The sequence below is a fragment of the Lepisosteus platostomus genome, chromosome 26 (genome assembly GCF_059453375.1).
Source record: "Lepisosteus platostomus isolate fLepPlt1 chromosome 26, fLepPlt1.hap1, whole genome shotgun sequence".
Lineage (NCBI taxonomy): Eukaryota > Metazoa > Chordata > Actinopteri > Semionotiformes > Lepisosteidae > Lepisosteus > Lepisosteus platostomus.
In genome coordinates this window covers 14,695,210-14,712,339 of record NC_142636.1, presented here as the reverse complement: position 1 = coordinate 14,712,339, position 17,130 = coordinate 14,695,210, and the positions used below count along the sequence as shown (strand labels likewise).

At 58.2% G+C, this 17,130-nt stretch overlaps 3 protein-coding genes across 5 annotated transcripts; all 3 read left to right on the top strand.

Moving 5' to 3' along the window:
* Window positions 1–363: 363 nt before the first annotated feature.
* LOC148640336 (uncharacterized) lies at window positions 364–5,558 on the top strand. Of its 2 annotated transcripts, none has more exons than XM_088621288.1 (4): window positions 364–520; window positions 1,416–1,550; window positions 2,626–2,885; window positions 3,609–5,558. In XM_088621288.1, the coding sequence occupies exons 2-4, from the start codon at window positions 1,421–1,423 to the stop codon at window positions 4,461–4,463; spliced, it is 1,245 nt and encodes a 414-aa protein (XP_088477414.1). In that variant the 5' UTR covers window positions 364–520; window positions 1,416–1,420; the 3' UTR covers window positions 4,464–5,558. The 2 variants fall into 2 exon arrangements, with proteins under 2 accessions (XP_088477414.1, XP_088477415.1); XM_088621289.1 differs by lacking the exon at window positions 364–520 and adding an exon at window positions 546–759.
* Window positions 5,559–5,838: 280 nt separating this feature from the next.
* LOC148640335 (uncharacterized) lies at window positions 5,839–10,453 on the top strand. 2 transcript variants are annotated; one of them, XM_088621263.1, is made up of 3 exons: window positions 5,839–7,179; window positions 7,771–8,114; window positions 9,008–10,453. In XM_088621263.1, exons 2-3 carry the CDS (start codon window positions 7,841–7,843, stop codon window positions 10,273–10,275), a joined length of 1,542 nt encoding a protein of 513 aa, XP_088477389.1. In that variant the 5' UTR covers window positions 5,839–7,179; window positions 7,771–7,840; the 3' UTR covers window positions 10,276–10,453. The 2 variants fall into 2 exon arrangements, with proteins under 2 accessions (XP_088477389.1, XP_088477388.1); XM_088621262.1 differs by having other exon boundaries at window positions 5,840–7,198; window positions 7,751–8,114.
* Window positions 10,454–11,251: 798 nt separating this feature from the next.
* LOC148640334 (uncharacterized) lies at window positions 11,252–16,824 on the top strand. Its single transcript, XM_088621226.1, has 4 exons — window positions 11,252–11,580; window positions 12,506–12,922; window positions 13,734–14,692; window positions 15,466–16,824. Exons 2-4 carry the CDS (start codon window positions 12,511–12,513, stop codon window positions 16,621–16,623), a joined length of 2,529 nt encoding a protein of 842 aa, XP_088477352.1. The 5' UTR covers window positions 11,252–11,580; window positions 12,506–12,510; the 3' UTR covers window positions 16,624–16,824.
* The last annotated feature ends 306 nt before the right edge of the window (window positions 16,825–17,130 follow it).

The following is a 17,130-nucleotide window of genomic DNA, read 5'->3' as shown; positions in this document are numbered from 1 at the left end:
TACAGGTCATGGGGATCCCCTCCACCACCACCAATGTGCAGCCCCACCTGGATGATGCGACGGCAGCCATAGTGCGCCAGAACGCTCACCACACATCAGCTATTAGTGGGGAGGAGAGCAGAGTAATGAAGCCAATTCATAGAGGAGGATTGTTAGGATCACATCCAAAAGCTGGATGTGATTTTTCACAGCTGGATGTGATCCTGGGATCCTTTAGCTGCTGAAAAACTAAACAGACTAGATGGGCTGACGCATGCCTGACGTTATTAACCAGAACGAAGCCCTTAGATTAATTGGCCAATCACAAACCATGGGCTGCCCGGATGGCCGCTTCTCGTCGTGGAGATTACGTCACGCTTGCTAAATGACGAGAGAGTGCGGCGCAGCGGGAGAAGGGAAGTGGAGGAGAGGCGCAGCCGCCTCCTGCACCCCGGGCTGGAAACCCACCCCTGTCATGTGACAAGGGTCGAACACTCCCCCCTCCTCTCCGACTTCACCGCACTGGGAATCCTGGGAGAGGGTAAGCGCAGCGCTGCTGTCTGTTTACACATCGTTTCTGCACGAATTTACTCGTGTTTTCGGCTAAGTTCTTGCCGGCTGGGGGTCGAGGCGGGGGGTCCCCCCGCTCTGGGCGGTGTGTTTCGTGCGCGGGGTCCCCTGGTGTTTTTAAACCTCGGCCCCGAGACCAAGTCTCTCCGTCTGTGTGTCTCCTCCGTGTGCCCGAGTGCGCCCGGCTCCCCCAGTCTGCCCGGGCTTTGGGTGAGCTCGGCTCCGGTACTTCGGGGTCCCGTTCGGGCCCGGGGTCCCCTGCGGCGCAGGGGCGGCGGGTGGGGGTGAGTCCGCGGGAGCTGGGGTCTGCGGGTCCCGCGGCGGGGACGGCCGGGCCTGAGGCCTGTGCTTCCGGCCGGCCTGCGCTGCGCTGCCGCGAAGGGGCCGGCTGTGCGCCGCTGCCCTGCGGATGGGCTTGTCCACCGGGGACTGGCCGTGGTCATCAGGGTTTACTGGTCAGCCTTACGTCACCCATTCCTGCAGACTTCGAGCAACTGCATCAAGAGAAATTTAAATAAAAACTGTGTGTCTGTATGAACCCCTCTCTCTCTCTCAGTGCAGTGTTAATGTACTGGAGTGTCCAGTCAGTGTGTCTGTATTAACCCCTCTCTCTCTCAGTGCAGTGTTAATGTACTGGAGTGTCCAGTCAGTGTGTCTGTATTAACCCCTCTCTCTCTCAGTGCAGTGTTAATGTACTGGAGTGTCCAGTCAGTGTGTCTGTATGAACCCCTCTCTCTCTCAGTGCAGTGTTATTGTACTGGAGTGTCCAGTCAGTGTGTCTGTATTAACCCCTCTCTCTCTCAGTGCAGTGTTAATGTACTGGAGTGTCCAGTCAGTGTGTCTGTATTAACCCCTCTCTCTCTCAGGCACTATGGACATCGATGGAGTGACGATACAGGAGGTGCGAGTGGGGGAGGAGGTGGCTCCGGAGGTCGATGGTGATGCAGAGCCCTACACCTTCATCATCCCAGAGGCTCCGGCCCCCTCTGTCATTCAGTCCTGTGAGTCCAGCTGCTCCTTTCACTCTCCCCTCCTCTCCTGTACTTGTCTGGCTGGTTAACAGTAATCTTATTTATCCCTCCTGCTTTCCTCTCCTCTCTCTCCCCTCCTCTCAATTCAGTTCAAGAAACTTTATTGGCATGACAAATGAATTTCCGTGTTGCCAAAGCATGTACAATTAACACAACATCTATAGACATTTACAGTACACACACATCATAATACATTTACATGCAAACATCTGGAGCATTACTGGGAGACAGACTCACTGTTCCTCAGGCTGGGACAGGAGATCCCACACTGGGCTGCCAGTTCAACTGAGTTCCTCCTCCCTCTCCCAGTAGGATTGGGAGCTGTTGTGATTCTGGCAGGTGTGGGAATTCTGGGATTTGATTTTAAAAATTGGTTGAAGAATGTTTCTCATATCCCAGAATATCTGTCACAGTGCAGTAGGAAGTGCACCTCTGTCTCTATTTCTCCCCGCTGGCAGTGGGAGCACAGCCTGTCCTCTCTGGGCAGCCAAGTCTGCCTGTGTCCAGTGTCTATGGCCAGGCTGTGGTCACTGAGCCTGTCCTCTCTGGACAGACAGGTCTGCCTGTGTCCAGTGTCTATGGCCAGGCTGTGGTCACTGAGCCTATCCTCTCTGGACAGCCAGGTCTGCCTGTGTCCAGTGTCTATGGCCAGGCTGTGGTCACTGAGCCTGTGCTTTGTCAGGGTCTGTTTCTCTATGCTGTTATTTAGCTTGGTTAGATATTTGGCTAGTTTGTATTGTCTGTTTAGGGTTCTGTAGCATTCCAGTTTGTGTGTGTGTGTGTCCCAGTGTGTGAGATGTTGCTGTGTGATCTGTGCTGTGATGTGGTTGATTCTAGCAGTGCTGTCCTGAGGCTGGCTGGTGTCGGGGTGGCTCAGGTCAGTGAGCCTCAGCACCAGCTGGCTCAGGGGGCTCGTTGTTGGGCTCAGCTCTTGGCTCGGCAGGGCCTTGTGCTGGCAGGAGTTTCAGGCTTAGCCAGTGCTTTGTGACTCTCTCCCGTGTGTCGATGCTGGAGGAGTTAGGAGTTCTCCCGGCTCTCTCCCCAGACCAGCACGAGAACCTACAGTGCTTCCAGTGCTTCATCACCTTCTGCAGCTCCAAGGCGAAGGAGCGGCACATGAAGAAGAGCCACCGCGAGGAGTACAAGCAGCAGCTGCAGGAGTGCGACACGCTCTTCACCTGCTACGTGTGCGACCGCACCTTCGCCTCCTCGCAGGAGCTCACCCAGCACCAGGGCGCCCACAACAAGGAGGACAAGCCCTTCAAGTGCCCCCACTGCGAGCAGCGCTTCCGCACCTTCTCCGAGGTCAGAGAGGGAGGGGAGCACAGACACTGGGGGGGGAGAGGGAGGGGGAGCACAGACACTGGGGGGGAGACAGAGAGAGGGAGGGGGAACACAGACACTGGGGGAGACAGAGAGAGGGAGGGAGGGGGAACACAGACACTGGGGGAGACAGAGAGAGGGAGGGAGGGGGAACACAGACACTGGGGGGAGACAGAGAGAGGGAGGGAGGGGGAACACAGACACTGGGGGGAGACAGAGAGAGGGAGGGAGGGGGAACACAGACACTGGGGGGGACAGAGAGAGGGAGGGGGAACACAGACACTGGGGGGGACAGAGAGAGGGAGGGGGAACACAGACACTGGGGGAGACAGACAGAGAGAGGGAGGGGGAACACAGACACTGGGGGGGACAGAGAGAGGGAGGGGGAACACAGACACTGGGGGGGACAGAGAGAGGGAGGGGGAACACAGACACTGGGGGGAGACAGAGAGAGGGAGGGGGAACACAGACACTGGGGGGAGACAGAGAGAGGGAGGGGGAACACAGACACTGGGGGGGACAGAGAGAGGGAGGGGGAACACAGACACTGGGGGGGACAGAGAGAGGGAGGGGGGAGCACAGACACAGGGGGAACACAGACAGAGAGAGGGAGGGGGGAACACAGACAGAGAGAGAGACGTGGGGGGCGTAGCGTCTGTGTCCGTGGAGTGCTGCACTGACCTCTGTCCCGTCCTGCCCCGCCAGGTGACGGCTCACCGGCGCCAGGTGTGCCGCGAGAAGCTGTGCGTGTGCCGGGAGTGCGGCGAGACCTGCCGGGGCCCGGCGCTGCTCAGGAGCCACCGCGAGGCCCACCGGCGCGCCGAGAGCGAGGCGCGCCACACGCACCGCTGCGAGAAGTGCGGCCGTGGGTTCGAGACCGAGCAGCAGCTGCTGGAGCACCAGGAGAACCACGCCGGCGACCAGCACTGCAACTCCGGCGGCGCCAAGAGGAGGGGCCGCCCCCCCAAGTCCTACCGGCCCCCCGGCCCTCCCGGGGAGCAGCCGCCGGCCCCGCCCCAGCCGGAGGGGCAGGAGGAGGAAGAGGAGGAGAGCAAGAAGGGGAAGAGGAGGAAGAAGAAGGAGGAGGAGGGCGGCAGCAACGACCGGCCGGCGGTGGCGGTGGCGTCATCGGGGGCGGCTGAGAAGCCGAAGCAGGGGGCGCGCCGCGGCCGGCCCCCCAAGACACAGCCCCAGCCAGCGAGGGAGGAGGAGGAGGAGGAGGAGGATGAGGCGGCGGCGGCGGCGGGGGGGGAGGCCGGGGAGGAAGAGCGGGCGGAGCGTCCCGACCCCCTGCCCCTGCCCTGCTCCGACTGCGGCAAGAAGTTCGGCACGGCGGCGCTGCTGCGGGCGCACCGGCGGCTGCACCGCGAGCGCAAGGCCCACGCCTGCCCCGGCTGCGACGAGAGCTTCGCCCGGCCCGAGCAGCTGGCCGCCCACGCCGCGCGCGCCCACGGCGCCGGCCGCCACGCCTGCCCCGACTGCGGCAAGAGCTTCGGCCGCGAGGGCAACCTGCGGGCCCACCGGCAGACCCACGGCGCCGCCGCCGCGGCCGGCAGATAATCGGGATTGTGGGGGGTACGAGAGTGTGCGCGTGTGTGTTTGCCGCGAGGGGACGGAGCGGGAAAGGGCCGGGAGCTGTGGGTTGGGGTGTACGGATTCGGGAATTGCGGGGGGAGGGAGGGAGGGGGGAGAAGGGATTTAGTTTGTAACATTTTTAATTTTTCCATCTCGTTTTAAGCGATCCAGGATGCTTCGCGTTTTACTGAATTTTTTTAAACTCGGTCATCTCGTGTTGCTTCTGTGTGTGTGTGTGTGGGATGGGGGGGGAGGGGCAGGATTTCGGACTCCGCCCTGTCTGCCCGAGTCATTCTCGTCCCCCTGTCCTCGTCGGCCTTCCGGATCCTATCTGTGCCTCTGTGGCTCGTGATTGAGGAGGGAGACTTCTCCGGCTCGGAGGGCCTTCTGCGTGAACGGATCTGGCCAGGTTTTCAAAAGGCTCGGGATGCAGGAGCCTGTGGATCCGGTCTGGGACAGAGCCAGCACCTCCGTCATCCCTAAATCCAGGGTGTCAAAATAATAACTGAAGATGTTCTTGGGGATTTGCGGAAGAGATGAAGCCCCAGTCTCGTCCCACTTGTTTTTGATGGGTTAAAAGCCGCTGTGTTTTCAGGAATGTCTGCAGGCAGTGGGACCCTGGGTTACTGGGATAACCCCGGCCGGCTCGCTGGACCGGTAGTGGAGGGAGCAGTGGGTCAGCTTGGTGCTCTTCAGGAAGAGTCTTCGGACGCTCTGGTTACGAACTGGACTGTCAGGCGTGTCTGCTTTCCCACGATGGCATCACACCACCCACCCCCAGCCTCTGCCCCACCCTGAGGAGTCGAGGGGTCCTGGAGCCCCAGTTTCCTGGTGGCGGTGCTCAGTGTGAGGCTCCCCTTCGTCTCCAGGACGGCGAGAAGCAGCAGAATGAGTTTTCACCCCCTCGGGCCGCTGGCCGGGGATCCCCGTGTGTCTGTGTGTGTCTGTCCGTTTTTCTAAAAGCAGAGCAGTTGTGTAACAGAATCTCGGCTGTATGAGACTTCCGACACAGTGTGGCGTTTTAATAATAAAGAGCTCCGGGGCTCAGCCAGGAGGGATCCTGGCGCAGGATAAACCATCTCTTTCCTGTCGCTGCCCAGTCTTTTACACTGATGCTTCCTCTGCTGTGCCAGCAGCAGTAGGAGTGAGCTAGTGCCCAGTGCCTTCACTCCACTGTGCCAGCAGCAGTAGGAGTGAGCTAGTGCCCAGTGCCTTCACTCCACTGTGCCGGCAGCAGTACCAGTGAACAGTAATACTTCAGGGATAGTGATATTTGCTGTGGAGAGATGCAGAAAACCTGCAAACACACTGACTCGACATCTGTTTTCTAATCACTTCCAGTTCAGGGTCACAGGGGAGCTGGAACCTATCCCAGCAAGCAACAGCTGCAAGACAGGACACCAGTCCATCACAGGACACACACACACACACACACACACACACACTGGACAGGACACCAGTCCATCACGGGGCAGATGCATGGAAACACACACCCAGCAGGGCCAGTTTTCCCAGAAGCCAATTAACCCAACGTACAACCGGTACGCTGTTGGACTGTGGGAGGAAACCCAGACAAACATCGGGAGAGCACGCAGACTCCACAAAGATGGCTCCCCAGGAATTGAACCCGGAGCCCCAGTGCTGTGAGGCAGTAATGCCAGGCACTGTGCTGACAATCTGCCTTTTTTTAATTTTACGGTGGGTCTAATTAACTTTGTCATGGTAACACCTGTGGCCCTGAGGTGTCCTCAGCACTGTACCCAGCTGAAGGTGGTATTTCCGGCTCAGGGAAGGTGTCTTACTATGGAGGCGCTCACTGGGGTCTACGCTAGCCCAGTGCAGGGCAGGGGGCCTGAGGGGTCAATACATTCAGCAGACAGAGCGCTGTCGACGGGTGACCGCGTGTCCGCTGGAGTCGGACGTGTCGCGCTGGAAACTGATTTATTTAAATTCGCGGTGTCCAGACGTCTGCTGTACTGGGATTGTCACCCCCGGTTCCCTTAAAACTCGATGGGTTCCGTTAAATGTTGTTTACTTGGGGGTTTGGCAACGAAACATTTGATCAATTCTAAAGAAGCCAGTCTCCCAGATTTCTAAGACAATAAAGAACACCTGATTCCAGACCCGAATGGCCTGAGCGGGGAATCTGTCCTGTCGGGAGTAATGAGTTGATTTCCCCACTAGCGCAGGCTGTGAGGCGCCGACTGGACCGGTCAGCACGTCACGACCGCTGTAGAACGAGACACTTCCTACTCCGGAAGGCACTGGTGACGTCATGCGGGGAAGCGCGGCGAGGCTGGAGGCGCTGGGTCACTTAGCAACGGTTGCTGCGCAGCTTAATTAAATGCCGCGGAGCTCGAAGCGAGAGTTTTCTGTCCTCCCGGCCCCCGGCCCGTGTCCTCCAGCTCTCTCCCCCTAGCGGACAGGCGAGACTTCATTCCGTTCCGTCTCTTCTCAGGATACACCGAGGTTTTAGTGTGATCGGGCCGCTGGCGTTTACATCGTCATCGTTACAGCAGTGAGTGCGGTGCTGCCCTCCCTCACAGCTTCTACCCGAAGGCCAAGCTGAGAGCACGAACTTAAGATATTTAAAAAAAAACAATAAACGACCATATAGATATTACCATACACACTGCTGTGGGTCTGATAAGTGACAGTAAAAGCAGAGGGACAGCTGCACTTGAATGAACTCTTTTAGAAGGTAAGGAACAGCAGTAGCTGTAGAACAGAGGTCAGGCGTGTCAACAGCAGCACCAGGACCAGTGGTAGCTACAGCAGTGTGGTAGTAGCAGGAGTGTAATAGTGTAGTAGTAGCTGTAATAGTGTAGTAGTAGCTATAGTGTAGTAGCAGCAGTAATAGTGTAGTAGTAGCAGTTGTGTAGAAGCAGCAGTAATAGTGTAGTAGTAGCAGTTGTGTAGAAGCAGCAATAATAGTGTAGTAGTAGTTGTTGTGTAGTAGTAGCTATAGTGTAGTAGCAGCAGTAATAGTGTAGTAGTAGCAGTTGTGTAGTAGCAGCAGTAATAGTGTAGTAGTAGCAGTTGTGTAGTAGCAGCAGTAATAGTGTAGTAGTAGCAGTTGTGTAGGAGCAGCAGTAATAGGGTAGTAGTAGCAGTTGTGTAGGAGCAGCAGTAATAGGGTAGTAGTAGCAGTTGTGTAGAAGCAGCAGTAATAGTGTAGTAGCAGCAGTTGTGTAGGAGCAGCAGTAATAGTGTAGTAAGTGTAGTAGCAGCAGTAGTAACCCTAACCCTAACAGGTGCAGAAGCTTGAGTAGTGGCTGTGCTGGTGTTTCAGGACAAGGACTGACTGGCTGAGCGATTGATGCGCCGGCTGATCTTAGGGTTCCCCGTCTCGCACTGCCGCCATGTCCGGAAGCCGCGCCCCAGAATTCCAGCCCCTCCGCCATCTCCCCCTGGCTGTGACGCTGGCGCCCCCTGCCTGCCTCCTGCCTCCCGCCCCCTGCGCGCTGGTGCTGTCCCAGCCGCCCTGTCTCCCCACCGCCATCTTCGGGCCGGTGACCCCCAGAGCGCCGGTGGGGGCCCCCTTCATCACTGCCCGGCCCGCAGAGCGCCCCCCGCAGGCCGACCCGGGGATTGCAGCCAGAGCGAGGGGACTGGACAGAGCAGAGAGACTCACAGGTGAGGTCACTTCTCACAGCCCAGGCTCTGCTTCACTCTGTCCTTAACTGAACCCATGTTAGGAATATGTCATAAATTGTATTCTAATATATTGATTATACCCTGTCATATTATCAACCCTTCCTCCATTTCCTAACTGCTTTATCAAGTACAGAGTCACAGGGGAGTCATAGTCTATCCCAGCAAGCAACGAGAGCAAGGCAGGAGACACCCTGGACAGGACACCAGTCCATCACAGGACACACACAGACACACACCCTGGACAGGACACCAGTCCATCACAGGACACACACAGACACACACCCTGGACATGACACCAGTCCATCACAGGACACACACAGACACACACTCACACACCCTGGACAGGACACCAGTCTATCACAGGACACACACAGACACACACTCACACACCCTAGACAGGACACCAGTCCATCACAGGACACACACAGACACACACTCACACACCCTGGACAGGACACCAGTCCATCACAGGACACACACAGACACACACACTCACAAACCCTGGACAGGACACCAGTCCATCACAGGACACACACAGACACACACACCCTGGACAGGACACCAGTCCATCACAGGACACACACAGACACACACACACTCACACCAGGGCCAAGTTTCCCAGAAGACAATTAGCCCACCAGCATGTCTCTGGGCTGTGGGAGGAAACTGGAGCACCCAGAGGAAACACATGGGAACATCGAGAGGACATACAGACTCCACACAGACAGTTCCAGAATTGAACCCAGGGCGCCACTGTGCCGCCCTGCATGTGTTCTATAGTATGATGTTGTGTTATAATATGCTGTGTCATGTTGTGTAAAGTTGTGTTATACGGTGCTGTTGCCCGTACACTGCCTCTCTCTCTCTTCCAGGGACGTCCAGTGAAGGCCGGAGCCAGCTGGACCTCTGCCAGTCCTGCGGCTGGACGTCCCGGCACTGCTGGCTCCAGTGGCACCGCTGCTGGGCACACCTGCAGCAGGATGAGGACAGGAGCACTGCTGTGCCAAAACTCCGGCCCCAGAAACGCCAGGAGGAGCCCCAGCTGTCTGTTTCCCGGGCCGTATCCCAGCCGTTATCCCATTCTCTCTGCCAGCTTGTCTCCCAGTCTTTATCCCAACCTTCATCCCCCTCTTTATCCCAGCTGTTATGCCAGTCTCTTCCCCAGCCTATATCCCGGTCTATATCCCAGTCTCCCTCCCAGCCTGTCTCCCAGCCTGCATACCAACCTGTCTCCCAGTCACTCTCCCAGTCTTTATCCCAGCCTGTATCCCTGACTGTTTCCCAGCCTGAATCACAGTCTCTCTCCCAGACTGTCTCCCAGCCTGTCTCCCAGCCTGTCTCCCGGTCTGTCTCCCCGCCTGTCTCCCAGCCTGTCTCCCCACCTGTCTCCCCGCCTGTCTCCCCGCCTGTCCCCCAGCCTGTCCCCCAGCCTGTCTCCCCGCCTGTCTCCCCGCCTGTCTCCCCGCCTGACTCCCCGCCTGACTCCCCGCCTGTCCCCCAGTCTGTCCCCCAGTCTGTCCCCCAGCCTGTTTTCCCGCCTGTCTCCCCGCCTGTCTCCCTGCCTGACTCCCCGCCTGTCCCCCAGTCTGTCCCCCAGTCTGTCCCCCAGCCTGTTTTCCCGCCTGTCTCCCCGCCTGACTCCCCGCCTGTCCCCCAGTCTGTCCCCCAGCCTGTCCCCCAGCCTGTCTCCCCGCCTGTCCCCCAGCCTGTCTCCCAGCCTGTCTCCCAGCCTGTCCCCCAGCCTGTCTCCCAGCCTGTTTCCCAGCCTGTCTCCCCGCCTATCCCCCAGCCTGTCCCCCAGGCTGTCTCCCGGTCTCTGTTGTGTCCCTCCGCCCCCCAGCCTCACCGCCACCCATGCCCTCTGTGCCGCCGCGGCTTCCGGGCCCCCAGCCAGCTGCGCTCGCACAGGTGCACGCCCACCCGAGTCCTGTGCACCGGCTGTGGCCAGTACTTCGGCAGCCACCACCTCTACCGCCGGCACCGCAGCCTGGGGCAGTGCTCCCGGGCGTGGGGCAGGTCCGTGCCGGCGTCGCCTGAGCTGAGCCCCGGCCCCCGCGCTCAGGACCCCCGCCTTGCCCGCCACAACCCCTCCTCACACCAAAGAGGGGGTCTCAGGGCCCCGGGGCTCTCACCTTCCTAGACCCCCTCCCCCCGAGACCCCCCCTCTCCTGCACTCATTTTGCAGTTTCTGCAAGATCCTGATCCTGTGAATATCTGATTGCCCCACCCTGGCAACCCCCACTAATACCCCACTAACACCCCACTAACACCCCTCACCCCTCTGCTCGAGGCAGAACAATAAAAAGTATTATTTTTTACTTGATGTGTTTTCCTCGTTCCCCCCTTAAAGACTCCTGAATTTTGTTGGGATCTCTGCTCCTCGCTGGACTTAGTCCAATGGGGATTTGTAATTTGTAGCAGCCAAACAGAGGGGTGGACAGGTAGGGGTAAAAGGACTGGGGTCCCAGGTTCAACTGTGGACTGGAGAGTCTGTCTGTGTGGAGTCTGCGTGTTCCCTGGAAGTCCAACAATCAGGTGACCAATGACAACCCCATCACAGTAACGGTCATGTAATCTGAAACATTTTAATGAAACAATAGATACTACTCCAACTGAATTTCTGGTGAAAAGTTCCATTCTTATAGTGACACAAGTCCATTATTACCCAAGGGAATTGTAATATTTTGGAAAAGAAATGTGGAAAATGGCTGAAAGCACTTTCCCTTTATCAAGAGGAAATTAAAGTTTGATTATATAGATGATGAGACTCTTGTCAGAACAAGATCTGAACATGTGACTCTTCCCATCCCACCAAATACCAAAGACATTCAGTTTAAAATTCTTAACAGATCAAGGAATCCCCGAGACGAGGTTTTACACCGACTGTAACACCTGTGTTTTGTGTGTCTGATAATTAAACAACCGAACATATTTTTGTGTCATCTTACAACAGCCTTTTGGCGTTCCGTTTGTTCTTGGTTAAAAAGTATTAATACTTGTTAAAATCTGGCTTACAAGGATATTGCTGTGGGACCTCTAAGTAAACATAAAGAATTTCGTATACTGGTAAATGTTACTCTCATGTTGATAAAACAGACGGCGCCAACGACGCCGCGACGTCACTGTCATGCGCCGCGGTCGGGTTACAGGAAGCCGGAAAGAGGGGAATCAATACACAGAAAGAGGGGTGTTATGGAGGATTTTAATATTGAGGCGGAATAAAGCAGCTTAACAGTAAAACATCCAGCGTCGAAGGGCCTTTTATACCAATTAATTACAGATAAAGCCCTGTAGCTCGCGAATGCTGGTTTTACAGGCCTTCCCGGCCTGGAAACTGGAGGAGATGTCGTTGCCGGTCGCGATGGGTAATTGTTTAATTGCGTGCGGTAGCCGTGTTGCTACGACGATGACCGACTGACAAGGAGCCCAGTGCACCCAACACAAGGTGAGAGTTCCCACAAGCCTGTTGTTGCGATCTGTGTAGCAGAAGTGCTTGTTATTCTTGTCCAGGACATGCCCGGCTTCGGCGGACACGTTTCTCTCCTGGCTACGAAGTGGGTCGGGGTGTTTTTTTCTCTTCTCCCGTGTCGGAATCGCACCTTCCTTCGTGTCTCCCCGTGCGGGCCGGCCGAACAGCTGAAGCTCCCGGGGGCTGTTTCACTGAGCAGGTTTAACATGTAAAGAAAGAGCTGACATACCTGGGGATTCAAATCTGAAAAGATCAAATTGAATTCACCCCCCATTTTAGATACAACCAAGAAAAAGGTCTCAAAACCGATGGGTTAGAGATTGATCGCTGGAAGCTCCTGTCTTACTGTGACAATCAGAGCGATTCTCGCTTTCTTCGCTCTCCTCGGACTTTCCTGAACTTCCTGGACTTTCCTGGTTTTGACTAATCACTTCATAAGTGTATATGGGAAAAATAAACCCATGATGGTTTTAGCCCATAAACCAAGGTGGCTTGAACGGTTTAGAGTTTTGCACTTAATATGTGACCTTCGAAACCAGCTGGTTAGAAGGGATATTCGGAATCGATGGAGCCTCAGTCCCAGTTTGGTCTTTCAAAAAATATCTGATCTTGACTTTCTGTCAAAGGGTAACTATGATATAAGTAAAATACTGATGGAGTTATCCAGCTTTCACAGAGATGTCTTATTATCTTGGAATTTAATATATAAACATAATTTCTCAGCACACACATGTGTACATACGATAATAATTGCATACATATATAGAATTATATGACACCTGAAGAAGGCTCCACGGCCGAAACGTTGTGTTCTCTTTCTTCTTTTTTTCAGCATGGAATAAACCTATTACTTGTTCCTATATAGAATTAGTGTATTAATCCCTCTCTTTCCCCGTTTCAGTCCTCATGTCAGAGTTCACCATTGATATCCAGCTCACTGAGCTGGGTTTCCCCGAGCTGTTCCAGAGCAACGATGGGTCAAAGGTCGAAGGTCAGCCCCTGGAGCGCTCAGAGGAGCAGGCTGATGAGGCGAAGGCGGATGGACAGGGCCGAGGCGGCAAGGTAGCAGGAGTGACCGTGCTGACGAAAAAGAGACAGAAGATGGAACGGGCTGACGTTAAAAACAGCAAGCAGAAGAAACCGCAGAAACGCATCAGCATTGTCCGAAAGAAGGGACAGGACGTGGAGAAGGAAAGAGAGGCAACAGATGAGTCAACCGATGACAGCCAGGTCTCTGACGAGGAGGAGGAGGAGGAGGATGAAGACGAAGAGGTGGAAGACGAGGAGATGGAGCAGGGTGAGAAAGGAGGAGGTCCAGGTGAGTTGTACAACACTGTGTACTGGAGTGTCCAGTCAGTGTGTCTGTATTAACCCCTCTCTCTCTCAGTGCAGTGTTCATGTACTGGAGTGTCCAGTCAGTGTGTCTGTATTAACCCCTCTCTCTCTCAGTGCAGTGTTAATGTACTGGAGTGTCCAGTCAGTGTGTCTGTATTAACCCCTCTCTCTCTCAGTGCAGTGTTAATGTACTGGAGTGTCCAGTCAGTGTGTCTGTATTAACCCCTCTCTCTCAGTGCAGTGTTAATGTACTGGAGTGTCCAGTCAGTGTGTCTGTATTAACCCCTCTCTCTCTCAGTGCAGTGTTAATGTACTGGAGTGTCCAGTCAGTGTGTCTGTATTAACCCCTCTCTCTCTCAGTGCAGTGTTCATGTACTGGAGTGTCCAGTCAGTGTGTCTGTATTAACCCCTCTCTCTCTCAGTGCAGTGTTAATGTACTGGAGTGTCCAGTCAGTGTGTCTGTATTAACCCCTCTCTCTCAGTGCAGTGTTAATGTACTGGAGTGTCCAGTCAGTGTGTCTGTATTAACCCCTCTCTCTCTCAGTGCAGTGTTAATGTACTGGAGTGTCCAGTCAGTGTGTCTGTATTAACCCCTCTCTCTCTCAGTGCAGTGTTAATGTACTGGAGTGTCCAGTCAGTGTGTCTGTATGAACCCCTCTCTCTCTCAGTGCAGTGTTCATGTACTGGAGTGTCCAGTCAGTGTGTCTGTATGAACCCCTCTCTCTCTCAGTGCAGTGTTAATGTACTGGAGTGTCCAGTCAGTGTGTCTGTATGAACCCCTCTCTCTCTCTCAGGTGACCCGGGTCCAGGCTCCTCCCAGGAGCACCGGTGTGAGGTCTGCGCCCGGGTGCTGAGCTCCGCCTTCGAGCTGATGGAGCACCGGCGGCTCCACACCGGCGAGCGGCCCTACAAGTGCGCCGAGTGCGCCAAGATGTTCTGCCACCTGGCCAACTACCGGGCCCACCTGGAGCGGCACCGCCAGGCCAGCCCGCTCAAGTGCCTGGTGTGCGCCACGGCCTTCGCCTCCGACCTGCTGCTGCAGCGCCACCTGGAGACGCACCAGGAGAAGGAGTTCTACCAGTGCGACCAGTGCAAGCGCGTCTTCACCTGCCTGACGGCGTGCCGTCTGCACGTGGAGCGCCACCGGCGCGCCTGCCGGCACCGCTGCGAGCACTGCGGCCGCGGCTTCCGCCGGCGCGGCGCCCTGCGCGCCCACCTGGACACCCACCGCAGTGGCCGCGCCTTCGCCTGCCCCGACTGCGGCCGCGGCTTCGCCAAGGAGCGCCTGCTCTTCCGGCACAGCTTCTCGCACCTGGGCGTCAACCCCTACACCTGCGTGCGCTGCCGGCGCCACTTCCGCCTCGCCGCGCTCTACCGCAAGCACGTGTGCCAGCCGCAGCGCATCCAGTGCGTGGCCTGCCTGGGCTTCTTCCCCAACGAGCGCGACTTCCTGTCGCACAAGGAGGAGACGGGCTGCTGGGGCCTGCAGGGCAGCCGCGACGAGATCCGCTGCATGGAGTGCGGCGCGGCCTTCGGCTCCTGGGACGAGCTGAAGCGGCACGGCGGCACGCACCAGCGCGTCAACACCTGCACGGAGTGCGGCAAGGGCTTCCGCTCCGCGCTGCTGCTGGTGTCGCACATGCGCGCCCACGCCAGCGAGCGCCCCTTCCTGTGCCAGCGATGCGGCCAGGGCTTCGCCTACCAGCAGGCCTTCCTGGACCACAAGGAGGCGTGCGGCCGCGGCGAGACGCAGGTGAGCCGCGGTCCCGTCCGCTCCAGTCTGATCCGCTCCGGGTCTTGCAGCGCAGCCGGTCGGAGCTCCAGTACGCTGCAGTCTGATCCGCTCCGGGTCTTGCAGCGCAGCCGGTCGGAGCTCCGGTCCGCTGCAGTCTGATCCGCTCCGGGTCTTGCAGCGCAGCCGGTCGGAGCTCCAGTACGCTGCAGTCTGATCCGCTCCGGGTCTTGCAGCGCAGCCGGTCGGAGCTCCGGTCCGCTGCTGTCTGATCTGCTCCGGGTCTTGCAGCGCAGCCGGTCGGAGCTCCGGTCCGCTGCAGTCTGATCCGCTCCGGGTCTTGCAGCGCAGCCGGTCGGAGCTCCAGTCCGCTGCAGTCTGATCCGCTCCGGGTCTTGCAGCGCAGCCGGTCGGAGCTCCAGTCCGCTGCAGTCTGATCCGCTCCGGGTCTTGCAGTGCAGCCAGTCTGAGCTCCAGTCCGCTGCTGTCTGATCCGCTCCGGGTCTTGCAGCGCAGCCAGTCTGAGCTCCAGTCCGCTGCTGTCTGATCCGCTCCGGGTCTTGCAGCGCAGCCGGTCGGAGCTCCAGTCCGCTGCAGTCTGATCCGCTCCGGGTCTTGCAGCGCAGCCGGTCGGAGCTCCGGTCCGCTGCAGTCTGATCCGCTCCGGTCTGGGAGTCTGGCTGACAGCACAGTAACCCCTGGGGTGGATCAGACTGCTGTGCTGCGGGCGTCTCTGTCAGCGGCCCGCCTGTGGCTCGTGTGTGACGTGCCTGTGTCTGTCTTGCTCTGCGCAGGAGATGGTGCGGAACCGGAAGAAGGCCGCCGCCCAGGCCGCAGCGCCGGGCCCGGGGCTGTCCGCGCTGGCCGGCGCCGCGGGCGTGACCTACGTCATCTTCGAGCCAGTGCCGCCCAGCGCCAGCGAGGTCGTGCTGCGCTACCTGAGCCACGCCCGCGCCCCGCTGCTGGCGCTCGTGCCGGGGGCCCCAGGGGCCCCGGGGGCCGCCACAGCGCCCGCGGGCCCCTCTCTCCCCGGCGGGGGCCCCGCAGGGGGGGGCGGGCAGGGGCCGGCCAGGGCACCCCCGGGCGACGAGGAGGGGCGCAGCGGCGGGGCAGCCGATCTGGGCTCGGGCCCCAGCGGGGGGGGCTTGAACACGGAGCCCGGTCCAGGAGCAGAGCTGGTTCCGGTGAAGTCCGAAGCCCCCTGGGGCGGAGCCGGGGAGAACGGAGGGCCCGGTCCAGAGGGGAAACCGGTTCCGGTGAAGTCCAAAGTCCCTTGGGATGGGGGGCAGGGCACTGGCGCTGGTGCTGCTGGGCCTGGCCCAGGGTCCGAGGTGGTTCAGCTGAAGTCCGAAGACAGCCGGCCTGTCCTGGTTCCAGTGAAGTCCGAAGATAACCGGCCTGTCCTGGTTCCGCTGAAGTCCGAAGACAAACGGGCTGTCCTGGTTCCGCTGAAGTCCGAAGACAACCGGCCTGTCCTGGTTCCAGTGAAGTCCGAAGACAACCGGGCTGTCCTGGTTCCAGTGAAGTCTGAAGACAACCGGCCTGTCCTGGTTCCGCTGAAGTCCGAAGACAACCGGCCTGTCCTGGTTCCAGTGAAGTCCGAAGACAACCGGGCTGTCCTGGTTCCAGTGAAGTCTGAAGCCCCCTGGGCTGGCGGACAGGACGCCGGACCCCCGGATCCGGGTCTCGGGGCGGCGCTGAAGCCTGAGAAATGGGAGGAGGGGGGCTGGGGGGGCGGGGAGGCCTGCGTGGAGGTGGAGATCCGCGAGGAGGGCGAGGAGGAGGAGGAGGAGGAGGAGGAAGAGGGCGAGCCGCACGAGTGCCTCAGCTGCGGACAGATCGTCCTGGACGGGGACCTGCTCCAGCACTACATGCGCCACGCCGCCGAGCAGTCGCTGGGGTCACGACCCCCGACCCCGCCCAGGATGCGGCTGAGGCCCCGCAAGAGCTAGACCCCCCAGTCTGGACAAGCACCCACATCGCGCCCCGGTGTGGGCCCCTGTATCGCTCTGCGCCCCCCTACGGGTGACCGAGAGGGGGGTGCTCTTGTTTCCCTGGGGGTGGCTGTCTCTCTGCGGTGTAGCTAGGCGATACTCCGGTTGTGTCGGAGCAGAGTTTGTATTGCATCAGGACCAATAAACCCGTCTTGGAAATCGTGGCTCATCGTGATCATGGGTTCCTGAGCTTTGTCTCTCTGCTTACCTTCGCACCCTACTCTGTCTCCTCTTCGCCTGTAGCGTGCCATCATTCAGACTCCCAGTGAGCAGCGGTCTGATCCGCTCCAGGTGTGACAGTGTGACTCCCAGTGCCTAGCAGTCTGATCCGCTCCAGGTGTGACAGTGTGACTCCCAGTGCGCAGCGGTCTGATCCGCTCCAGGTGTGACAGTGTGACTCCCAGTGCGCAGCGGTCTGATCAGCTCCAGGTGTGACTCCCAGTGCGCAGCGGTCTGATCCGCTCC